The 26358-nt window shown below is 43.1% G+C and overlaps 1 protein-coding gene across 4 annotated transcripts in view; it reads left to right on the top strand.

Moving 5' to 3' along the window:
• The window catches only part of LOC121925743 (glycerophosphodiester phosphodiesterase domain-containing protein 5-like), a 64351-nt gene extending 40530 nt beyond the window's left edge, over positions 1-23821 (top strand). For 3 of the 4 annotated variants that reach the window (XM_042458267.1, XM_042458266.1, XM_042458268.1), the window contains 7 exons: positions 7836-7981; positions 8520-8602; positions 12950-13100; positions 15563-15787; positions 20923-21080; positions 21235-21382; positions 23735-23821. In XM_042458267.1, the coding sequence (XP_042314201.1) occupies positions 7836-7981; positions 8520-8602; positions 12950-13100; positions 15563-15787; positions 20923-21080; positions 21235-21382; positions 23735-23821 (998 nt within the window). Of the gene's footprint in view, positions 1-7835; positions 7982-8519; positions 8603-12949; positions 13101-15562; positions 15788-20922; positions 21081-21234; positions 21383-21460; positions 21694-23734 lie in introns of those variants that run through there. The other variant, XM_042458269.1, reaches the window with a different exon arrangement.
• Positions 23822-26358: the final 2537 nt, after the last annotated feature.

Here is a 26358-nt window from a genome sequence, read left to right as displayed (position 1 = left end):
GACTCTCGATTCTGGAGACCAGGTTTGCTCCCTGTTCAGTCATGGAAACCCAGTAGGCAAGTCACACTCTCAGCCTCAGAGGAAGACAAAGGCAAACTCCTCTGACACGAATCTTGCCAGAAAGAAACTCTGTGATAGTTTGCTTTCACTTAGGGTTGCCTTACGTTGGAATGATTTGAAGGCACACACACACAGCAACTAATATAACATTGGGGGACAGGTTGTTCAAGCAGCAGATAGAGTATTGTAATCAATGTAGATTTATAACACGGAGATTTTAGAGCTTTTGCAGTTCAGTCCAACATGACTGCACTTTCCAATGATGCGGATTCACGTCACAATGTGAATGTGTTATCAGACGCCATTCCTTTCTATGGGAGTCCTTCCGTGGTGGTGCTTCGCAGTGATTCCAAAGTGACTCCTCATTTTGATGAATTCAGAAAAGTGATTCACAGAATTTGCATTCAAGCTCACTTCGATTTCACTTTAATTGGTTGTCTGGTGTGAAACACCACTCCGATGTTGCCCCCCTTGGCCCCCTGCATCCTGCTCCGTCATTCCCCTCCTCCTCTTCACCCCATCTCGCCCCTCTGCCGCACCTGGCACCATCCCATCATCCCCTGCCTTCTCCTGCATCCCACATCCTGGCCTAGCAACCCCCAGCGAACCTATCCATCATCCCCTGCCTTCTCCTGCACCCCAATCATGGCCCCAGTAACCCCCAGTGACTTTCCATCATCCCCTTCCTTCTCCTGCATCCTAATCCTGGCCCAGCAAACCCCCCAGTGACCTATCCCATCATCTCCTGCCTTCTCTGCCTCCCAATCCTGGCCCAGGGACCCAGGAGCTTCCCAATCATCATCTGCCTTCTCCTGCATCCCAATCCTAGCCCCAGGGACCCCACAACAACCTATCCCATGATCCTCTGCCTTTTCCTGCATCCAAATCCTGGCCCCAGCGACCCCCTGCCATCCACCCCATCATCCCCCAATTGCTCCTGCATCCCTCTATCACCCTTCTCTGCCAACCTGCCACCTCATCCCATCCTCCCTGACTGCTTTTTCAACCCTGTGAAGGTGACAGCTAAGGAGGGGGTAGGGAAGGGGACAGCATCCAGAGCCCCACTGAGCATGTGCAAGGGTGCCGATTTGAATCGTTGAACCCTTCAGTGTGGGTAATACAATGTGCACTCACTCTCCTTTGCTTGAATCCGCATCACGGACTTGCTTGGAATAGAACTGACTTCGCTTCCCCCTCAGTTCGGAAGGGCCACAGAAAGGCAACCAGGTGTGGTAAAACATCAATTTTAACCTTAATTCGCATGCTAGACAGGAGTGACTCTGGATCTGGTGTGAAAAAAACATCACGTTTGCATTGCTTAGAACAAGGAGTGACTGCAACTCCCCCCCCCACGTTTGATAAGATCCAATTATCTTTGATCTGACTGATTGAGGAATAAACTTTGCTTTAAAAAAAAAGTCTTTGGTAGGGAACAATATTATCGAAAGTCTGTGCCTTGTATTTATTTCTAATAAACTGGCCACTGGCTGAATCAAGTTGCAGGTCCTGGTTCTCTTTTGACCTTTTCAACTAGAAGACCAAATAGCAGATGATGGGATCCTGGTTCAATTCCTGATACCTTTAGTTTTTAAATTGAGTTAGTAGCGAATGATGACAAAGTTGTGGGTTCAATTGCTGGCATCTCAGGGTCCTGTCATGACACATAACTATATGCAGGCAGATTCCATTTTAAACTGCCATAGTTGTATTATATGGAATCCTGATATTATAGCTTGGTGAAGGCTGAGGATTCAGATTGTACCTCCTTAAACTGCAAATCCCCGGATTGCACAGAGTGGAACCATGGCAGTTAGGGGAAATCACAGTACTATAACTGTGTAGCCTGAAAGAGCCAGGAGCGGCTGGTAATGGGAAAGGTCCGGGTTTGATTCCTGGCATCTCACGTATACCAACTTGTAGGTGAAAGGACAGTCCTCTCTCTGCTGTTGGAGAGAGCTGTTCCCGTGTGGTTGCCTGTCAGTCAGTTGAGTGGTTTGAGTGCTGGACTATAACGCTGAAGACCAGAGTTCGATTCCCAGCTCAGTCTTGAACAGCCCTTGGGAAATCTTGGGCAAGGTCCCACACTCTCGCCTCAGGGGAAGGCAATTGCAAACCTCCTCTGAACAAATCTGGCCAAGAAACCCATGTAGGGTTCCATAAGTTGGAAATGACTTGAAGCACACTACAACAACAACACACCATAAGACATGAACGAGTTGTTGAACCTACTAGGGGAAATAAGGTCAGCCCTTGAACAATCCTTCTAACGTCTGGCATAAACACCCAGTGCAGATTCACTCTACCCCTAAAGCTTGTCCACAGGATTACAATACATTACAGGCTTAAAGGACAGACAGCGTGGCTTAATATATGGCCACTTGCTATGTCTTTTCCCAGTATCACCCTTGCCGTTGCACTTGTAAGATATATTTGGAGGGACCTAGGTTACCCAGACTTAAGTCATTGCCAAATGTCTTGTGGTTAGAGATCTGTTCTGAAAATACTTTTGTCCAGTTCTCAAAACGCTTGTCAAACGGTGGCGAGAACCAGTTTCGCAAACTGAGGGCAAGTGATGATGAAACAGTCTCCTTGGCCCCCTTTGCAGCCTTGACTCGGCTTCCCACCCACTAGGCACATGTCTTGCCAAAACAGCGCTTTGGAGATTTTCTATGCACTTTCAGCCTTGAGGACTCAATATGTCCCTCTTTCTTTCTCCTTTGGTAGAGATGACCTCCTGAGCTCTCAAATCCTCATTGGTGGCAAGTCACCAATTTAGCAAAAGAGCCTGGGAACGAATCCAGACTGTAAATAAACTCACATTGCCAACTATGAACAAATCAATGCCTATTCCGGCTCAGCAGCTGGAAGAGGAGTGCCCAGATTTCTCATGGGACCATCCCAATCATGCTCTCCAACACACGGCCGGAGGACTGGGATTTTGCTTTATAAACTGAGACCCTGAGACTCAGAGGTATGAGCTGCTCGAAGCTGGCTTCGCTAGTCTTTCTTGCAGTCTTCCTGGGACACTGAAACGAGGCGAACTTCAGCCCCAGAGCAACTCTCTCTCTTGCCATTGGAAGGCTACTTCTCTGCCGTCCGCAAGATGGAACAAACAGTGATGTTCCCCAGTCTTCTCTTGGGGGTCTTCTTAGAGATCGGTATGGCACATTCCAAGCCAACAACAACAACAAAACAACAACGCAAACTCTGGTGACAGGGAACGTACGAATACTACAATGTCCTAAAAATCCATCAAGTCGCGGCCGAAGGTGGGCTGGCGCCTCTCAAAGAGACGAAGCTCCGCATCAGTTTAGAAGAAGGCAAAGAGGAGGCAGGACCTTGAAGGACTCTTTCATTTCCATGTGTCTGGTTTGCACCACGTCCTCACGCAGTTGAACGAGAGAGCCCACACCGTAACATCCAAATACAACGAAATCCTGGGGCAGTCAGCCAGACCAAATTTATCTCCCGTGGTGAAACCAAGGGCCAAGAACAACAAAGGTGAGATATTTTACTTGTTACTCTTATGCACCCAAATTTCTCTGCTTCTTTCTTGTTGTGCCTGATTTTCTATTTTTAATTTCCTTGGCCATCATTGACCCAGTAGAAGCTGGGCAACAAGGGTGATTTGCAGCTAGTGCCGCCTTACCATTAGGTAAGTGAGGCAGCTGCTTGGGAAAACTGCGTGTCTTGGTGCGCATGGGGAACTGTATCTACATTGGGTTTTTAGAGCTACGCTCCCTTACAGTTCAGACTGAAACCCAAAGTGGATTCACTGGCCTCATAGCGCAGCAGCCAATGTTGCCACCACCTCAGCAGTGGTTTTTGAGCCTCGATCAAGTGCAGACAATTCTTCAAATATTTCTTTTGTTATGGCATTATTTAACTCCGATGCCCATAGTGCAACACGTAAGCTGTTGACCACACTTTAACTCAGTGCTATGGAATTCTGGGGTTTGTGTTTTGTGAGCTATTCCCTGTCAAGAGCTCTTGTTGCCCCATCACACTACAAGATCCCAGGAGGCTTCCATAGCCCTGAGCTAGGCAAGTTGAGGGGTGTCAAACTGCTTTATTTTCTGCAGTACACGCAGCAGCCTGGAAATAGGCTTGCAGAATTTTCTCCCTCGTGCCAAAATAAACTGGTAGCTTTGAATCAAAGGACTGAATCCTTCTGATAATTCCAGCTAAAAAGCAGATGCATTGAATCATTGCTGAGCAATGCTGAAATTGTAAAACAATCTCATTGTTTCATGGGTCTACTTTATTTGGGGCAACACATTAGGATTATCGACTGGTTTTGGGGTGGCATTCAGGATTATTTGCTTGCGCAAATGATTTGGGCCTGTGCCACATAGTCTGTTGATGCTGCATACTTACTGATAGTTTACTATTATTTGACTGATAGTCTAGTTAAGAAAGGAATTTGTTAGCACTTCTAGCCCTTTTTGGTGATTTTTGTATAGAAGTGTTACAGAGCAATAGAATGTCATCTCCTGCCTCAGGAGCACCATCCTTTAGTCCTAATAGGATGAATTGTTGGTGAGGATTGACGCTTGTGATTTCTCAGAGGCACTCTTTCTTGTCATTACTGCTAGTATCCAAGTCTTTACTTTGGAGTGAAAATATTCCTTTAGAGTAGTCAGTCTTTGCAAAGCTTAGACTAGATTTCCTAGTAGCTCCCCTAAATAGTATTCGTTAATGTATTAGGTCGCGCAATCCCCTTTGTGAACCCCTTTTCCTTTTCAATTTGCAGGACAAATACATTTTGTAACTTGACATGGTTGCAGCTCCAGTCTTTTACCTGGGAAGGAGCCGCTTAGTGATACCGAGGATCTTCAACGCAACATCTATTCCATGGAGTATTGCTGCATCAACTATACTTGAATGACTTTTGCACTGGATCTTTGTTGACCAAAGAGTCTTATCTATGAACTCAACACAAATGTTTCCGCACTTGCTTTCTGTATTTGAAATTTGTAATGCTTTAGGAAAATAAAGTAATTCCTATCTACAACGCTGTCTCATATAGACCATCTTCATTAGTCCAATATATGCAGCCCAGAGACAGGGAAAGTGTCGTCCTCTGGATAGAACCTGACTACGCACTTTTAATATTCAGCTCCATTGGATATCTTGGCTGGGGTGGATGGGAGTTGCAATCCCATAAAATCTGGAGGCTACATGTTTTGCGGGCATTGCGGGAAATAATGATAGGCAGCTACAGAGAAAAATTATGTTGTTCAGGCACACAAACCCAGAAGACAGATCTGTTGATATCAGCAATAGACCCACCAAAGGGGGCTTTACTTTGAGGAGAGGGGAGTCCTCATACATGGAGATAACCCTATACCACAGAACAGCCCCACCTCAAAAACCATATCCCAGATCCCTAGTTCGAGCCACGGAATTTAAAGTGGTGTCCAAACTGTTTTATTTCCACAGTGTGACGCAGCTTGGTTGATATTGTGTCAGTGATGTAGCTCCATCACTATTAAACTACACATTGTAGACGATTATGATGCACAGTTCTAGTATCCTGATTTAAAGCGCCTCCACACTTGAAATTAGCGAGTTGTATGTTTTTCAAGCGCGTTTTGCAAAACTATTCTACTATTGGCACTTATTGGAAGGGCTGGTCTCTTGCTCCCCTACTTGCCAGAACTCTACCAAGACTAGTGGTGACATAGAGTAGGACTTTTGGGGTAGTGTTAAAGCTCTTACGCCAAGCCAGAATAAATGACAGATACCATTCCCTAATGCCACCACAGCTAGTGGACTACATTTTGAAAAAAAGGATTTGAAGCCAGTAAGAACAGGGTTGGATTCCCAGCATGGCCTGAAACCCACTGGGGAACTTGGGCAAGTCACAGGCTTACGCTCAAGGGAGGAACATGGCCAAACCTCCTCTGAACAAGAACAAAATCCATGATAGGCACTTTAGGGTTTGCAGATAAGACAAAACCAACTTAAAGCCAAAACACACAATACAAGAAACAACAGTAAGCCAGTAAGGAAGTAGTGTGGCCAACAGCCAAGACGTCGGGATCCAGGCCTCTGGAGGTGTGGGTTCGAATCCGTTCTTGGAGAGCCAGCATGGTGTAGTAGTTTGAACACTGGACTATACCTTGGAGACCAGGGTTTGATTTCTGCTTGTGCCATGGAAACCCACTGAGTATTAGTTCCTTGATCTAGAAACTATACTTCTATTAATGCCCGAAAAGCAAGCATTGGCCTTTTTAGCTGCTGCATCACACATGCTGATTTTTTCTTGTTACTCACTCCTACAGTCACCCCACTATTAGACAGGGTGCACTGGTTATCTCTGGAGGCAGATGTCTGGGAGTCAAGTGGTGAAATGGTGGTGATAGGGAGAGGTTTGGTGCCACACGCTTCTCCTCCAAACTAGCTTCCTCTCTAAGTATAGAGGGAAATAGCGTCTATCAGCCCTGGATAAAGAGATAAATGTAGCACTCTTGACAGTTTTTTGTATAGAATAGGGTTGCCCATTTGTGCTTTTTTTCTCAGGCAGGTAAATATTATTGGCCAGTCTTGGCTCGCAAATACATTGGTTGTTGAATGGGAATTATTGCTGTGTATTTCCTTTTGCATTTCCTGGAGACCAGGGTTCAGTTCCCCAGCTTGGCCATGGACACCCTTGGGTGACCTTGGGCAGTCACACTCTCTCAGCCTCAGAGGAAGGCCATGGCAAACTTCCCCTGAACAACTGTTGACAAGAAAACCCCATGATAGGTTTGCCTTAGGGTTGCCATATGTCGGAATGACTTAAGGTCGCAACAACAACAGTAACAAACAACCAAATTTCCTTGTGCACCGTCAATGAGAAAAACTATGATGCAGCACTGGGTTTGCAGGTCAGTGTTGCCAGGGTGTGCAACCAAGAGGTAACTGTTTGTGCTGTTTTGTTGGCATTGCTGAGGCGGATTGAAGATCATGACCCCAATCAATGTTCCCAAACCTGGCTTTTTGCTTCCTGTTGATAATACAATGGACCTTGGCCAACTGCTGGGGTTTGGTTCCAGCACACTCGGGATACCCAAAATCCATGGATGCTCAGGGCCCATTAAATGCATGTCACTTATATATAATAGCAAACATCAAGGTTTGGTTCTTTTGGCATTTTCACATATAGACACACACAGAGTCGTCCTTATATCGCGGACTTGTTCACGGTCTTGATTTCCATGGATGGGAAGCCAGGTGGAACAAAAAGGGCATCAGCACCACGCTACACACGCGGAGGGACACGCACAGGAGCACACAGCCAATTATCCAATGAAGTTCGGATATTTAAAAAAAAGCAAAACTTCATTTTGCCATTTTATATAAGAGACACCATTTTACTATGGCATTGTATACAGCAGAACCTGAGCATCCATGGATTTTGTTATCCACGGGGGATCCTGGAACCAAACCCCAGGGCCCACTGTTTTGTTTTAACCTTATGTTTTTTTAAAAAAAACACAAACTATCATTTAATTGTTTCTTAACTTTTATATGAACAATTTTTTAAACGTTTCCCTGGTTTTTTTAAATATGTTTGTAAGTTACCTTTGATCCTGTATAAGGAGAAAGGTGAGATATACATAATAAATAAACTCCAGTATCTTGGACAGATATTGCATGATAATATAGACAATAGCAGGCTAGACAAGCTAATATGAAGCCTCCATTTTTATAATGTGTCATCCTAGCACTTTGTTTACTCTTGAATTGACGACTTGATTCAAGTATTTTATTACTCTTATATCACCCAGTTTCACAGGCATTTATCCTCTGCCCTTACCTGTGTGTCCTCCTCTTTCTTCTCTTCATACCCCTGGGAATGTATTCACCCTGCGTCCGGGAAGAGGGAACACTGGGTCCCAAGCCACTCCTCATTGGCCACAGAGGAGCACCAATGGTAGGTGAACGTGGAAAGAGGTGGGTCTCCAAATTCAAGTTGTTCTATAAAACACATGTTAGCAGTGATGCATTCAAGTCTTTTAGCTCATTTCTCAATTCTCAAGTCTCTACCTTTAAGTCTCAAGTTGAGTCTCAGGTTTCAAGTCCTTGCAAGATATGTTCAAGTCAAGCCAACTTTTAACCAAAAAAAAAAAAGAAAGTGGTGCATTTCTTGGAGGGAACAGCAAGTGCATTAGTAAATGGGCTTGAGATAGGGCTTAAGATCTGCCTTCTAAATGGCCTCAAGCCCTTTGCCTATTGCATTTGCAGCTCCCTTCAGAGAAATGCACTTTGGGTGGCAGGTCTAGCCAGCTGTTCAAAGTGATTGGCACTAGCAAGTCAATCACTAAATTGACAAGTCAGTGTGACATTTTTGCCCTGTCAAGTCCAAATCAATCCATTGAAGTGACTTGAGTCCAACTTAAGTCTGAGTCATTCAACTTGAGTCTACGTCACGGCATGTTAGCAACCCTATTCTTGTGTCATTTTTATAATAGGTGGCACCTGAGAATACAGAAATGTCATTTCGTAAAAGCATCGAACATGGCGCTGCTGGTTTGGAGACAGACGTCACAATTAGGTAAGAGCAAGGTATTTGCTACACTGTGGAAAGCTTTTTCGATTATCATTTTCAGAAAGGAAAGATCAACAGCAAAGGAGCTTCCTCTTTAGTTAGCTTAGGAGATCATTCTTTAATGAAGTTCCTTTGATGTGTTGCATTTAAGCTGTTGCTTGAATTTGTTACATTTATTGGTTTGTTATATTGGTTTGCTCCTCCAGACTGCCCCAAAGTGTTAGGATTTGGTGAGAGGTGTACCAGTACTTATCAGGATTTTTTAAAAAATATAATCCTTACAACGTACCTTCTGTCCTAGTATATTTCTCATGAATTTCCCAAACTATCTGCAACTTTTAAAACCCAGGCAGGAGGTGGACATTTTCTGGGCCAGGAGTTTTCACAACAGGCAAGGTAAATTCCCATATGGAGAGAAATTTCTTTCCCCAGCAATCCAGGAAAAGTTAGACCATGCTGGTGAATCCAGCTTTATTGAAAGAAGTGCATTTCTGTCCCACGCTCTGAAAGCTGAGCTGGTGTACAGATGAGAGCCCTGAACCAGTGGCTCATACATTTTAAATAGTTTCTGGAAAGTCTGCAAAGCCCCCAATATGATGTACATGTGCTGGAAAAGGAGGACATTGGGTCATCCCGAGCAAACCTCACCCACACCACAGTTAACCACAACTCAAGCAGGAAAAAAACCCCACATGAATTAAACCCTGGTATGTTTAGGAAATGGCGGGACAAGGTCCAAACACCAGAAACAGCCTGGTATTCACAAGAACTCTTGAAACATCTGGAATGATTCACTAAGAGCACCTCTGGATATGGTACTTGTTGACATGTGCCAATATTTATCACTTTATCACACCAGCTTCCCCTCCCCCACTAAAAAAGCATTAGTAAATGCAAAGCCATTAGTAACCTTTCACATTTTGAGTCAGTTTCTGTTCTCAGTGAAAGCAGTGTCAGATTGGGGTTACTCTGTTAAAGAAAGCTAATTCTCAATAGTTTTAGCTTTGATATTTTGGTTACCATTAATATTTGGTGTCCCAAACAAGGGCTGGTACGAAGTCGAAGGCTTTCATGGCCAGCATCCATGGTTTTTTGTGGGTTTTCCAGGCTCTGTGGCCATGTTCTAGAAGAGTTTCTTCCTGACGTTTCGTCAGCATCTGTGGCTTGCATCTTCAGAGAATGCTTGCCTGGAAAAAGTGGGTCTATATATACTGTGTGAGCCTGGGAATGCAGGGGTGATTTGCATGTGCTGATGGCCTGCCATTCCTAATAATAATAATAATAATAATAATAATAATAATAATAATAATAATAATATATTCCACCTTTTCCCAAAGGAATCAAGCCCAGACTCCAAGCTTCCCATGAATGGGCTGGAGTGTTGTATTATTTTAAAGTGTTTTAAAATAATAAAACGCTTTTATCTTTTTAAACTGTATTTTATTCTTTCAACATGCAATTTGTTTTAGTAGTGTCTTAATTTAATTCTGTTGTAATGTATCAGTTGTGTGTGTTTTTAATTGTACTGTTTTTAAATATTGTAAGCCGCTCTGAGTCCCAGTTTTGGGAAAAGGTCGACATACAAATAAACTTAACAACAACAACATCTATAGACCTAATATAATAATAAATAATAAATTTTATTTATACCCCGCCCTTCCATGAATATGATCAGGGCGGCTTACAAAAGTTCAGGGCGGCTTACAAAAGTTACAAAAGGCTTAGAAACCATCTGTATTGTGAGAGGAATAGGAATGTTCAGCTAGTCACGTTGGGGCTTATTTTTATTCTAACCTTGGCTCAATATGACTTTGGCTGTTTTTATAACTCTTTAACAACAGTTGGTCCTCCACATTTGTGGCTTTGACTTTGGTGGATTTGATTATTTGCGGTTTTGAAAAATATGTTATCTCTAGGAATCTCTAGGAGCTCCAGCACAACTCTGCCAGACGATGACCACAGAGTTGTGCTGGAGAACCTAGATGTTCCTACAGAAAACACTTCTCTAGGCATTTGTAGATCCTCCAGCATGATTCTATGATCAACCTCTGGCATAAAGTATCATTGGAGGCCCTGGAGATTCCTAGAGAGTTGTTCTCTCAAGTAAAAAGAATAGTGTTTTTTTTATTTGCAGTTTTTCCACATAGAATCATAGAATCATAGAGTTGGAAGAGACCACAAGGGCCAGGGACGTAGCCAAGGGGGGGGGATCTTGGGGTCCGGACACCCCCCTTCCATTAGAAAAATGAATGGTATGCGCTGCTGCGCCGCTGCACCCAAGCCCCATTATAATGGTGGCACTTAGTCTGGACCCCCCCTTCCTAAAATCCTGGCTACGTCCCTGCAAGGGCCATCCAGTCCAACCCCCTGCCATGCAGGAAATCCAAATCAAAGCATCCCCAACAGATGGCCATCTAGCCTCTGCTTAAAGACCTCCAATTTACAGGGGTCCTTCACCTCTAACTCCAACGAAGGGACCACTTTACTCCTTAGTAACCCTTAAGAAAGGTGCTTTCATATATACAAGATGCCCTTTTGTTAATGTAAGATTGCTGGCTTAGAATAAAATTGTTGCTGTTGTGTGCCTTCAAGTTGTTTCCAACTTACAGAGACCTGGCCTAAGGGGACCCTGTTACAGGGTTTTCTTGGCAAGATTTTTGCAGAGGAGGTTTACCATTGCCTTTCCCTGAGGCTGAGAGTGTGTGTCTTCCCCAAGGTCACCCAGTAGGTTTCATGGCAGAGCCGGGAATCCAACCCTAGTATGAGAGTCACAGTTAATACAATCCAGAATTAATCTGGGTTGAATCTGTGTGGTTCACATGCATCCTGAATGCACCCAATTAAGTTTTTTTGGGAAGGGACTACCAAAAACCCGCATTTCATCAGGGATAATCAGTAATGGGTTCCCCCCCGGGGTTTTTTAAAAAAAAGATTTGCATTGACAGCAGTGTCAGTAACCAATGCAAATAGACCTGGGATAAGACTCTTCATGCCTTGAATGTGTTTTGAATACATTTTCATTGTCGACTCCATCTTTATTCAACTGCTGGCACATGTGAGCAGTGGAATTTGCAGAGATGTGCATAGATGTGCATAGGTTCCATAGTGTGATTAACAAACCTGAAACATGAGTGAGGTTATTTGCATCAGTTGTGCTAAAAAAAACAATGACATCTGAATGATCCCATGGTCCAACACATAAATCACTATGCCATGCTGGCTCTTAGTGTGGAAAAGAAGAGATCTTTAAAGGAAAGTTCAAATAAAAACTAGGAAGGCCAGGTGTCACAGTGATTAAATGCTGCTACTGCAGCCACAAGGTTGTGAGTTCAATCTCAGGGCTCCAAGGTTAACTTAGCCTTGCATCCTTTCGTAGGCTGGTGAAATGAGTACCTGGCTTGTTGGGGGCAATTGGCTTACAGATTGTAAACCGCTTAGAGAGTGCTGAGTTCCCTGATAAGTGGTATAGAAATGTACATGCTATTGCTATTGTTAAAAATGTTTCTTTCAAGCTCTCCTCTTTTCCACACTGTCTTCATGTCCTTTTTGCTCAGTGCATGCACATGTATGCATATAGGATTATCCTCTCCTGCAGGAAGGGGAGGAAAAGTCTCTGAATGGTCAGAGGTGGGGGGGAAATGCAAGTTCACCCCCTTGGTACAGTTGGCCCTCCGTATCCATGGATTCATTATCCACAAATTCAACCCTCCACAGTTTGATATATATATATATATTCCAAAAAGCAAACTTTGTGGGGTTTTTTTTGTTTGTTTTTTTGCCATTTTATATAAAGGAGACCATGGCTGCATATAATGGGACTTGAACATCCAAGGATTTTGATATCCATGGGGGGTCCTGGAACCAAAGCCCAGCAGAAACCAAGGGGCCACCATGTTACTGAGTCATGTAAGATAAAATAGTGGTGTGGCAACTAGATAGACTTTGAGGATCCCCTCTCTTACTCAAGCCTAGAGAGCCCATTACATTCTATTCTGCTGTGTTTGTTAGTTCCTGTTACGTCAACCTTGAGTTATGGCAACTGTATAACTAAGGGACTCCAAGAGTCCTAGGCCTAATCTGCACTAGAGAAATAATGCAGTTTGACACTGCTTTAGTTGCCATGGGTCAGTGCTATGGAATTCTGGGATTTGTTGATTTGTCATATATTTGCCTTCTCTATCAGTGGTGCCACAATAAACTGCAGATCCCAGGATCCTATGGGGCCAGGCCATGGCAGTTAAAGCAGTGTCAAACCATTATTTCTGCAGTGCGGAAGAAACGCTAAGCAACCTTGAAATTAGCCTACATTCAGTTCCATGCTCAACCTGAAAAGTTGCTTTTCTGTCTGGACAGCTTCGACGGTGTTCCCTTCCTTATGCACGACAGAACTTTAAAAAGGACTACCAATGTTGATACTGTGTTTCCTGAGAGGCCGGACATAGATGCCTCCATGAGTCCTTGGTCACAACTGAAGATTCTGAATGCTGGAGAGTGGTTCTTTGAGGTATGGTTCTTGTGTTGATCATTCTAGTCTCAGTCCACCATTTCTGCCAAGTGACTTTTGAACTGCCTACCAGTGGATGTCAGTGTGGCATTAGTGGCTTGAGCGTTGGGCTACAACTCTGGAGCCCAACGTTTGAATCTTGGCTCAACCATGGACATATACTATTGGGTGATCTTGGGCAAGTCACGCTCTCTCAGCGTCAAAGGATAGCCATGGCAAACCTCTTCTGAACAAATCTTGCCAAGAAAACCCTAATAATAATAAAATAATAAAATTTATTTTTATCCCACCCCTCTGTGCATCACAACCAGGGCGGCTTACAAAATTAAAACATACATTCCCATTTACCACAACCCCCTCCCCCCCGATACTATTAAATAACTTACAATTTAAAACATAACTTAAAATAATAGGCAAAACAATAAACAATAGCAACAGCAAAATTAGGGGTAAACAAGTTAGGCTTTTGGTGGCCGGGAGTCTATTCAGGGAAGGCCTGCCAGAAGAGATCTGTCTTAACAACTTTTAAAAAGCTGCTTAAGTTGGTAATGTGATGGATCTCCTCCGGCAGGCTGTTCCATAACCTGGGAGCGGTTGCCGAAAAGGTCCGCTGGGAGGTTGCAGACAATCTAGTTTTTATAGGTTGCAGCAAGTTCCTCCCAGAGGACCTGAGTACACGGGGTGGATTATATAGAAGGAGATGATCCCAAAGATAGGTTGGACCCAAGCCACTTAGGGCTTTAAAGGTGATAACCACCTTGTTCTGGGCCTGGCAACTGATGGGCAGCCAGTGAAGTGATCTTAGAATCGGTGTAATGTGGTCTCTTTTACTTGTGCCTGAGACCAACCTGGCTGCCATGTTCTACACTAATTGAAGTTTCCGAATCAAGCACAAAGGTAGCCCCATGTAGAGTGCATTATAGATTATGGAATGGTGTGCCGGACAAGATCCATCAAATAAAAAAGCTGTTAAGACAGATCTTTTCTGGCAGGCCTTTCCTGAATAGCTGTCCAGCCACCAAAGAGAAAAAGTAATGTACTGATCCTGTTTGCTGTTTTGCTCACTTATTTTTGTTTGTCTGTTTATTTATTTACTGTTTTAAATTGCTATTTGTTTCAATATGATTTATATTGCAAATTGTTTAATTCTTTCTTAATGTGAGGGAGGGTTGGGGGGATATGATATTTATATTTTTAATGTTGTAAGCCACCCCGGTTGCCTGAGTGCAGATGGGTGGCATATAAATACAATTTTATTATTGTTATATTACAGAAATCAAGAGGAGAGGTTACCAGCGCCTGCACCACAGTTTCAAGGTCCCTAACTTCCAGGAAAGGGCACAGCTGGTGTATCAGCTGAAGCTGATAACAGGCGCATTTACCTGATTTATGGTTCACCTTGGACTGGTTTGCCTTGGACAAGTGTGACTTGTCCATGGTCACCCAGTAGCAATGTTACTTGTGGAACATCAAATCAAAACGTTGTGTCCTTTGTTTTTTGTAAGTTTTTCGGGCTATGTGACCATGTTCTAGAACAGTTTATTCCTGATGTTTCAACAGCATCTGTGGCTGGCATCAGCTTTAGAAAGGCCACAGCCTTCGACGGTGCATTGTCATTTTGTCAAGTCTTGGGAACAGCAATGTCCATCCATTTCCCCATAAACCTCCTCAACTGAACCAATGATCAGAGAGAGTCTTCATGTCAATCCAATGGGCAAAAGCCACTAGTAGAGATTTGAAATTTGGTCAGGATTTGTTGGTGGTGAATTTATCTGACTTGCTAAATAAGCAGAATCACTCCTCCCACCCATGTGTGTTATGTACTTTAACTTGCTACCTTATTTGTTTCAAGCAAGAGGCTTGGGGTGTAACTACACTAAAGAAATAAATGCAGTCCGACAGCACTTTAAGTGCCATGTATCCATCCTACAGAAGCCTGGGATTTGTAGTTTGGTGAGGCACCAGAGCTCGCCGACAGACCAGACTGAATGGCTCACCAAACTACAAATCCCAGGATACCACAGGACGTTGCCATGTCAGTTACAGTGGTGTCAAACCACTTTATTTCTGCTTTGAAGACCTTCCTGTTGAGACAGGCCTTTGAAACAGAAACATTTTACAGAACGTCCTGGGAGGGAGGGGTGTTGTGTTATTTTAAAGTGTATGGTTTTTAAGATTGTATTTGAAATTGATCTGTTTTAATATTATAACCGTTCAATTGCATTTTAGTTGTCACTTTTGTAAGTTTTTAATTGTACTGTGTTTTTAGAATGAGCTGGTTTGAGTTTCAAATTTTGGGAGGAAAGTGGGGTACAAATAAATATAATAATATAAATTATTATTATTATTATTATTATTATTTCTGCAGTGTGGTTTAGCTCTTGGACAATCTAAAACTGGTTTTGATTTCTGAAGCAAATTACGTCTAGCCGATTTGTTCCTCTCTGTCCATTTCTTTCTAGAAAAGACCATTTATCAGCATGCCTATGCTCTCAGAAGAGGATGAACAATTGGCCAGGAAGCAGCAAATTTACAAGTTCAGTGATTTCTTGAAGCTTGCTGACCAGGAGAACAAATATGTCATCTTTGATCTTTACCGCCCTCCAAAGTTTCACCCTTACAGGGATAAATGGATCAGTAGGACCTTAGACGTGATTCTTAATGAATCAAAGATTAGAACCAATTTGGTATGAGGGATTCCTTTCCTCCAACTCTTTTCATTCAGGTGGAAGGTGTGGGCCAAATCCTGCTGTGTATCATAGTTTCTTTGTTTTTTTATTATTATTATAAAACTTCAATGGGGCTCTTATCACAGCTGGTTTAAATCTGCTGGTGAATTCACATGGGTGTACTTTGCTTGGTTATTCAGCCGTTTGTGACTGTTGGCTGGAACTGTGAACCATTTAACTTGACACGTATCATCTTTTTTGTTGTTGTGAATTGTGATTGAATTCAAGTCATTTCTGACTTATGGCAACCTATCATGTGGTTTTCTTGGCATGTTTCTTCAAAGGGGGTTTGCCACTGCCATACTATGAGGCTGAGAGAGTGTGACTTGCCTCAGTAGGTTTACACGGCTGAGACAGAATTCAAAGCCTGAGTCATAGCCCAATTCTCAAACCACTACCATTCTTTATCTTTAGGCTAGTATTAATGATCTCTTTGTTACAATTGATTAATTACAAAGTTTAGATTACAACTCCCAGAATCACCCAATCTAGGCATGTCAGTTTGTGGATTTTGGGAGTTATAGTCCAGAAAAGCTACTTTCCCAAGCTCTACTTCATTCATCGAAAGGGATATAGGAGGAATTCCATCTTTGCAAATGTTAAGAGAGTCAGTCCTCCATAGCCATGAATATCCATATCCGTGGATGTTTTTTTATCCATGAATTCAAGCATCCATGGATTGAAAATATTTTTAAAAATGTATACTTTCCAAAAAGGAAACCTTCATTTTGCCATTTTATATAAGGGACACCATTTTACTATGCCATTGCAATTTATGGGATTTGAACATCCAAGGATTTTGTTATCCATGGGGGAGGGATCCTGGAACCAAACCCCATTGGATACCAAGGGCCCACTGTGTCTAGTTGCTAAGTCTCAGATGGAACTCAAATAGGACTCAAAATGATTCCATGCTATTACAAATATTGCAAAACAAAAAAACAACCACCCGCCTAAAAATGTATCATAGTGTCCTATTCTCCAGAGCAGCAGAAAACAAGTTTGCTCCATCCTCAATATGACATCCCTTCAAATATTTAAACAGGGCTATCATGCCACCTCTTAACTGTCTCTTCTCCAGGCTAAACATACCCAGCTCCTTAAGTCCCTCCTCATAGGGCTTGGAGGATTCTAGACTTTTCAGCATTTTGGTGACCCTCCTTTGGACAGGCTCCATATTGTTAAAGTTCTTTTTGAATTGTGGTGCCTAGAAATGGACACATATTCCAGGTGAGTCCTGACCAAAGCAGAATAGAGAAATTTGCCAAGATAACCCTATGATTGGGTTGCCTTAGGTTTGCCAGGAGGCACACAACAACAAAGCACCCTGACCAAAGTGTTTCTACACTGCTGGTGATCAGGGCATGGGGAGATGATGTCTGCAGTCTGTCTTGGCCATGGGGTAGCTTGGAACAGGCAATTGTGACAAGACCCCAAAGGATCTCTCCAGCAGCTTGTCCACAATGTGCCCCATTACTGGGAGTGCAGTGCAGATGTCATTTCCCAGCACACTGATCTCTAGCACGTCACAAACACTGTATACCCTGTATACTGTATACAGTCACCAGTTATTTGATACCACCCATGAGCTGTGTTGTCCCTACTCCCTTTGTTATTATTGTTGCTGTTATTGTTTTGTGCCTCCAAGTCAATTCCGACTTATGACAACCCTAAGTTTATGGCGACCCTAAGACTTATGCCTAGCTTGGCCACAGAAACCCACTGGATGACCTTGGGTAAGTCACATGCTCTCGGCCTCAAATGTTTCCAAGAAAACTCCATGGTAGGTTCACCTTAGGGTCACCATAAATTGGAGATGACCTGAAGGCACACAATAACAATAACAAGGCAAACCTATCAAGGGGTTTTCTGGTCAAATTTCTTCAGACGGGGTTTGCTATTGCCTTTTCCTGAGGCTGATAAAACTGGATTTACTGTTTGTGCAAAACTGCATAAATGGAACTCCATTAATCATGGAGGTTAACAGTACTTGCCTTTTTGGGGCTTTATGGTTGGCAGTTCTGTATGCTTGCTCCAGATTATTGCATTATAATAATATTAAGAACCCGGTTAATTAACCAGAACCTGGCTAATGAGGTCTTCATTGGAATATGCAGGGGTAAGTAAGTAGAATCATAGATTCATAGAGTTGGAAAAGACCGCCAGGGCCATCCAGTCCAACCCCATTCTGCCATGCAGGAACTCTCACTCAAAGCATCCCCAACAGATGGCCATCCAGCCTCTCTTTAAAGATCTCTAAGGAAGGAGACTCCACTACACTCCGAGGAATGAGTTTGTTCCACTGTTGAACAGCCCTTACTGTCAGGAAGTTCCTCCTAATGTTGAGGTGGAATCTCTTTTCCTGGAGCTTGCATCCATTGTTCTGTGTCTTGTTCTCTGGAGCAGCAGAAAACAAGCTTGCTCCCTCCTCAATATGACATCCCTTCAAGTATTTAAACAGGGCTTTAGTAAGCCCACCTTTTCAGATAAGGTTGGTTGGCACCAGGGATATGACTTTTTCCATGGTGGCATCATCATCCTCTCTCCTTATCTACCATATATACATGACTGTAAGTTGAAAAATATATGCCCCCAAAATTGACCTGAAATCCTGGGTCAACTTATATATGGGTCAACAGTAATACTGGTTAGAAAGGTTCTGAAAGAAGCACCAACACTTTTTTGAAGGGTGCCAGGCAGAAGTGTTGTGTGTGTGGTGTTTGTGTGGTGTGTGTGTGTGTGTGAAGAGGTGATTCCTCTCAATCCTATGTTAAAACATCTCTCTCCACCCTCCTCTCTGGATCTCTCTTCTCCACCAACACCCCATTTAATCTACTTCCCCTCCCTTCCCAATCTGATGTTTACAACCTTTCCTCCCAACACCTAGAAATTGGTGTTAGTGGTTAGGAGAGGTCCAGAGAAGAAGGAGGGACAGAAGTGATGTTTTACCCTATAGATCCTTTGTTATGCTCGACTTATCTACGGATCATATCAAAACCCATGATTTTGGCCCTAAAACTTCCCTCGACTTTACTTGATAATTTTTAGTTATACAATAATAATTTTAACTTGTACACGAGTATATACGTATTGTCAAAGTACCACTTGTGATATTTGATGGCGCGATATAAAGAGAGTCCTTATCCCTGTATTTAATGGTTAGCTGGCTTTACCAGTAGTTTTCTCCTATATTATTGTTTCCTGCCTCCTTTCATTTTTTAACATGGTTCATCAATGCATGTTATAGAGATGTTGAAAACTCTGTATAGAAAGATAAGCTCAGGAAACCCTGGTGGCGCAGTTGTTAAATGCTGGCACTGCAGCCACAAGGTTGTGAGTTCGATCTTCATCTTTCGCAGGTCAGTAAGATGAGGTCCCAGGTTGTTGGGGCATTGGTCTTACAGACTGTAACCATTCTTAGAGAGTTCTACATGATAGGCAATATAGAAATACATGCTATTGCTATAAGTGTGAAAATATGTTAAGGTACATGCTTCAAAATATCATGACATTGCTTTTCATTGAGCAAAAACAGGTGAGGGAAGAAGAGTGAAGTGTAGATCATGTCTGCATCTACAGGTTGAGGTTGTGTTGAGGGTGCATCTCTGGAGAGAAAAGTTTAAGTGACAGCACTGAGCACATTGATGAAGGATTATTATATTATATTATTATTTTATTATTATTTTATTTTTTATTATATTTGTCGCCACTTTCTCCCCGACTCAAAGCAGCTTACAGTCTAAAAACACAGTACAATTAAAAACTCACAAAAGTGACAATTCAAATGGAATTAAACCATTACAATATTAACACAGATCATTCGTTTAAAAATAGAATACAGTGTTAAAAAAGATAAAAGCACTTAGAAAGTTTAAACTTTACAATAATAATTTTAACAATTTTCTTCCCGATGCAAGAATGTCTTTCCAAAAATGTGTAGTTTTCAAAGACTATTCACAATTTGGGACTTTTTGTGCACAAAATTTACACCTATTTTTGCGCAGAAAACCACTTTTGCTTTGCAGAAAATAATAATTTTGTGCAGGAATATTATTCCCTGTGAAGAATGTGTTTTAGATGGGGACTTTAAATTGGACAAAATGTGTACATGTGAATAGCATTCTCTGCACAGAAAACAGCATCTTCTGCACAAAAATATTATTTCCTAAGCAGAAAATATTTTCTGCACAGAAAGTGCTGTTTCCCGCACAAAAATAATAAGTGCACATTTTGTGCAGAACTGTCAAGATTCTCAGCAGTCTTGTCAGCTCTTCAATAGGGTTTCTTTATACTTGAGAAATGTACTTTGTTTTTTAAAAATCATTGTTTGAATATTTTTGAATATTTTTCCATCCCTACTGGGAACAAAAGTAGAAACAAGAAAGCAATAAGGTACAGTACCTGCTTTTGTGGTCTCACTCTGTCTGTGTGCTACATGAGGCCCAAGGCTCTCTCTTTCCATTTTTTAGGTATAGTAAAATGAGTTTGTTAGGAAGCCTCTTGTGAGCGGTCTTGGGTCTGGTTTTGGGAGAAAGGTGGTATAAAAATAAAACAAACAAATAAACAAACAAATACTTTCAGGTCTGGAGATGGATTTAGACAGTGTAACAGATGAAGTATATCATAAGAGCTAAATTAATATGGGCCCCACGCAGACAGGCCAAAATAAACTGCTTCGGGTCACTTTGGAGATATGCTGTTTAAATGATGCATGCATCCTAAGAGTCCGGAAGCCGTGCCAAAGCTATTCTCCAGTCCTAAGGTATCATTTAAACAGCATACCTCCAAAGTGATCTGAAGCAGCTTTATTTTGGCCTGTTTGTATGGGGCCGTTTCACTTTGTGTTGGATGAAGCAACGCCCAAAAATCAAGTTGCAGTGTAAGATAATACGAAGTCTACTCCATCCAGATTTTTTTTAACCTGTCTTTGCCTTCTGAAAAAGCCAGTGGGTTTCAAAAACAAAAGCACAATTTGCTTATCCTGATACAGGTGTTACTACAATGTGTATTTTGGATTTTGTTTTGGGGTTCACAGAGATACTGTTGATTTTTTTTTTTAAAATAATAATACATTACTCCTCCATGAATCCTAGGTTCTGTGGCTGACAGCTGAAAATAGATCCTATGTTCACTCTGTGGCTCCTGGCTTCAAGCAGGTTTCATCCATTCCAGTTTCTGTTGAGGAGCTCCAGAAAAGAAACATTGTGAAGCTCAATTTGGACTACAGAATGATGGGCAGGGTAAATATTCGGTAGGTTGCTACAGCAAATTGATTCCCCCGCCGCTACAACAAAGAGAGAATGGATGGTTTAGATGGGTTATGATTTCCGAGGTGAATGCTTGATGGCAGATGTCATCAGGATGTTTTCAAAGATCTAAGCGGAACTCCTGTGCTTGCTTCAAAGGAAATATGCAGAAGCCAACATCACAACCAACTTCTGGGTTGTCAATGAGCCGTGGTTATTTTCCTTGGCCTGGTGCTATGGAGCCCATTCTGTAACCACCAATGCTGTGCACAGCCTGAAAGCTATGACTGAGCCTGACTTCCTCATGGTAAGCAGAGAAAACCTCTCCCTACGCATGCGATACACCTGTCATAACTGATAACCAATGTCCATTTCCTTGGTTTAGGAGGATTTTGCAGTGGAGTGAGGAGCTCCAGAGAGCGGTGGTGTCATTGCAGTTGTTGTCACTTGGTGGGGATGCCCAGAAAGGGCTGCTCTGCTCTCCCTTCCGCTGCCTTGCTCTCCTGCCCCTGGCTGCCTGTCCATCACCCAGCCAGACTACTGCTGTATGGAATCATAGACCACAAGGGTCATCCTGTCCAACTCCCTGCCATGCAGGAACGCAAAGCATCCCTGACAGATGGCCATCCAGGCTGTTTAAAGACCTCCAAAGAAGGAGACTCCACCACTCTCTGAGGGAGTGTGTTCCACTGTCAAATAGCTCTTACTGTCAGGAAGTTCCTCCTAAAGTTAAGTTGGAATCTCTTTTCCTGTAGCTTGCATCCATTGTTCCAGATAGGATGGTGCCATGGGCTCTTGAGGGCCCTTTTAGGGTCTGGTGTGGCTGCTGAGTGAGCAAGATGACACCCTTTCTCGCAGCAGCTGCGGCAGTCCCAGTGGGTGCACTGCCCCACCAGGCTACATCCATCCCTGTGGGGTGTCACCCAGTATGGTCTGCACTCACTGCATTCCCCGAATGATGCCCCTGCCAGGACAGATTGATTTCAGCAGCGATCCAGCCCAGACTGGAAGTTTATATAGAAATTTGATGCTCTATCTTTGCCTGGCTTCAGCAAGCCCCTGATCCAAACAGGTGCTTACATGTGTTTTTCTCTTCTCCCAGGAAGAATTAGACACTTCATGGTCAGTCCTAAAGCTTCTATCTTGCTCACCATCACTACTGCTTTTGTGGCCCTGGGAGTGTGTGCTGCCCACAATCTAGCTAACCAGTGTGCAGACCTCCTAGCCTAGCTCACACTATGATTTCTTTTCACTTTTGCACAGTTAGCTTTATAGGTTCTGCAAAATCCCTTTGCACATTGATATTCCAGACTAACATGGCTACGTCTCTGAATTCTGCCCATATTAGGGATTGATGGATCTATTTCCATTCTGTGTCTTTTCATATGGGTTTACCTATAACTCTGTTACATCCTATTTCCACATTAACCTGTGATTTTTAAAACAACCCACACATCTGCATAAAATTAGCATTTAAACATGACTTTTGAAGGTGTTGGCCTCAAAATAAAAATTTTCAAATATATTTATCTGGAACTACATACTTAAAATATATTTAATCTAAAATACTACATGCCCGTGCCGTATGCGGCCTTGCCATATGTGGACTTGAGGTCATGTGGGCGGTGAGCCCTAATATGGTGAATAAGGTACACATCCCATTCAAGTGAACAGGGCTTGATCATTCACAGAATTTGCCTTATTTTGGGGGGGGGTCTGGAATGGATTCTCCACATAAGAGGATCCTCCACTGTATGCATTTTAAAATGCCTTTTGATACTTCTTTTGAGATGCGAACTCCAGGGCAAAGTTGGTAGAAGCATAAATTCCAAAGGATATCCATGTTCTGAAACTAGGGCCTCATTCCCACTACGATATAAATTGCAGCAGGATTCGAGGTATATGACCCTAGTTCCCATTTGTAATCGATCATGATCCTTATCAGATCAATTTCAAAGGGGAAAACACAGGGCAAACCCAAAAACCCTGAGGTTTCCTGACACCACTTCCGAAGTGGTGTTTTTTGGGATGGATCGTTTTATTGTAAAATAAATCGATTCATTCCAGTGGAAATCACTGGCAGATTCGCATCTGTCGCCAGTGACAGAGAAATGGCAGGGGAAGCTGCAATGGCCCCTGCCATCTCCCTGACACCGGCCTTCCCTCCCTCCTCCTCCTCCCCTCCCTTCCTCTGCCGGCCTGCCTGCCTACCTGGGTGCTGGTGGCTGGGGTCTGACCGCGCCCTTCTCCTCCGGTCCTCCTCCTCCTCCTCCATCCGGACCGCTCCCCACTGCCCGGCCTCCTTCTCTGTCCCGTAGTCCTACCTAACAAAGAAGCTGGGGTGGAAGGAGAGAGGCAGGACAGAGGATGTGCATGTGTGCATGCCTCCATCCTCCCAGCTTGCCTCCGGGTCCCCGCACAGGAGGTGTAAATCAGATTAGTTTTCATCAGAATGTGCAAATAATGAATCTCCTATGCATCCCTACTCTACATGCCTTTAGCAGCTAGTGCAGATGTGAAGCAGTAACACCCCTTGGCCTGTGGTTTGTATAAAATGAATTAGATTCTTTCTTCCTTCAGTTTTAAAAACTCTGCAGCATTGCTGTACTAGCTCATGTTGGGAAATTATTATTCTTGTCTGTCTACTGTTCTGTTACAGACACCCCAGGACTTCAAGAGTATGTGGATCGTAACAGACGTGTTGGCTGCTGCCCTGATTGGTCTCTTATTTGGCATGCACTGGTAAATACCATCACATTTTGTAGCTTATTGTGTTTATTGTCCTAGGCTGGGGCTGGCAATGGGCAAAGACCTTCTGGGAACTATCTTTATGTACTCATTTAGCTTAGCAGAAGGCCCAATAACTAAGCTCTGGTGGATGGTTATACTAGGGAACATATTATTTGATCTGAGAGACTTACTTGTAGATGAGGACCAATGAACTACAGGTCCCTGCCTCACCCTTTTATCTGCAGCATCCACAACAAGGAAATAAGAACAGTGACTTACTTTCCATCAGAGGTTGGACACCCAGCACCACATAGATGGACTACAATTGGATCACTCCCAACCATTGGTCATGATATGTGGGGATGATGGGGATTTGTACTTTACACACTTGGAAGGCAGCAAGTTGATTGTTCCTGCCTTACAAGGTTGATAAGGATTATTGAAGTAACGTATGCCTTATGCTCTGAACATATGTACTCAGTCTGCAGGTGCTATAAAGACAGTTGTTACCATTTTAATGAGTGGCATATGTAACAAGACAGAGCCAGCTTGGTGTAGTGGTTTTGCTTTGGACTATGACTCTGGAGACCAGGGTTTGAATCCCTACTCTGCCATGGAAACCCACTGGTTCACCTTGGGCAAGTCACACACTCTCACCTTCAATGGAAGACAAAACTGCTCTGAACAAATATTGCCAAGAAAACCCTGTAGTAGGTTCATTTTGGGATTGCCATTGCCATAAATGACTGGAAGGCACACAAGAACAACAACAGCAACATATGATAAGACTAGGTGTAAAATATCCCTAGCTGCTGCTAGACAACAAAGTAAGTTCACAATGTAGCTTCACTTCACTTTCATAATGTTCACTGAACATGAATGCATTCTCAAGTGTGGATGGTGGAACATGGGGGCAGCAAATCTAATTTTGTATCACTGGTCCTACCTCAGATGCTGGGCCCTGTACATGAGCTTCACTATTGCGGGACTGTATCCACTCTGTGCATTTGTGGTTCTCAGCCAATGCTCTATGCTCCCTCCTACAGCAGATGTTGACCACTGAGTTGTGCTGGAGGACATAGAGATCCTAGAGAGAACATATTAATCAAATCCACAATAAGCCCCCAAAATCAAAGCACAGGAAACCAGATTCCTAGAGAGGTGTTCTTTGAAGTTAAAATCAATAGTCCCTCCCCCCAGTTTTCCCACTTTCATGGGGGTCCTGCACCCTAATCCCAGCAAATGCGGAGGTCCTATTGTATGTTTGTTGGGTTACCATCATAATTAATTAGATGGGAGTATAGGAATCATTTCTGTTGGTGATGAGGCTAGCACTAGGGGCCAAGCTACCTTTCCCCATTACCACTTGGTTTACTAGTTGTCTGATGCTGTCTTTGTGCAATGGCAATTTAGCTGCAATCTTAAACCTCTTTCTGATATGCGTGTAGGGTACTATAATGAGCAACATATTTTCTTTTGAAAATTGTTTGAAAACTCCAACGATTCCAGAAGATAGCCCCTAGGTTGCCAGCCTTGCAAATCATTCATAGGAACGGCTTACAGCTTCAGTTGTAGTTCATTTTGTAGTGCTTTTATTGGAAAATTTTTCAGTGTCCTTCTAGGACATCACTGTAATCTAGGCTGCATCCACCCTGCAGAATAATTCAGTTTGACACCCTTGAAACTGTCATAGCTATGGAATTCTGGGATTTGTAGTTTTGTGAGATATTAGCTCTGGTCCACAACAATCTACACACCAGGATTCCATAGGGAGGGAGCCATGGCCGTTAAATGGTGTCAGACTGGATTATTTCTGCAGTGTAGATGCTCCCTGGATTGGAAACAACTAATTTTCCATCTTTGCTTGGGACTGTTTAAAACAAACAAACGTATGAATGTAAGTCCTTGTCTATTTTTCTTTTATTTAGTGAGCAGGTCTTGATCCTTACTCCTTAACCTGTGTGTCCTCTTCTTCTTCTCTCATACCTTTGGGAATGCATCACCCTGCATTCGGAAGAATGGGACTTTGGGTCCCAAGCCGCACATTGGCCACAGGGAGCACCAATGGTAGGTGAATGAAAAGGGTGGTGATTTTATGTTATAAGTCTTCTTCACCTCTGCCTCCTCTGTCAGAGGGGTGACGTCTAAGGCCCTATTGTGCCAGCTGTGGGCAGAGTTAGGGCATAGCGTCCGAACACTGGACCTACAATCTGCCCCTAGGGTGCCATTTTGGCCACGCTAGTCTACACAGCATGCACCATAATGATGCGACTCCAGCACTGCATCTATACGATGTAGCGCCGAAGGGCTGTCATAAAGCCATACTGCTGCAGCTATGGCACCCCTTGGAGAGTGCAAAGGAGCTGCTTTTGTGGTTCTTTTGTGCTCCCCAGAGACCTGATTGGGGCTGCGGCATGCAGTTGCCGCGGCCTTGGCCTGACCCTAAAGTGTGGTTGTATAGCCCCTTAGTCTGTTAGCAAGAGACTTTCTGAGCATATTTTAACACAGCTATTAATCGTGGGAAAACGATTGATGATCCAAAATAGAGATAAA

This window comes from Sceloporus undulatus, chromosome 3 (genome assembly GCF_019175285.1).
Source record: "Sceloporus undulatus isolate JIND9_A2432 ecotype Alabama chromosome 3, SceUnd_v1.1, whole genome shotgun sequence".
Taxonomy (NCBI): Eukaryota; Metazoa; Chordata; class Lepidosauria; order Squamata; family Phrynosomatidae; genus Sceloporus; species Sceloporus undulatus.
The sequence above is the reverse complement of the archived record's forward strand: the minus strand, read 5'-3'. Positions and strand labels throughout refer to the sequence as shown.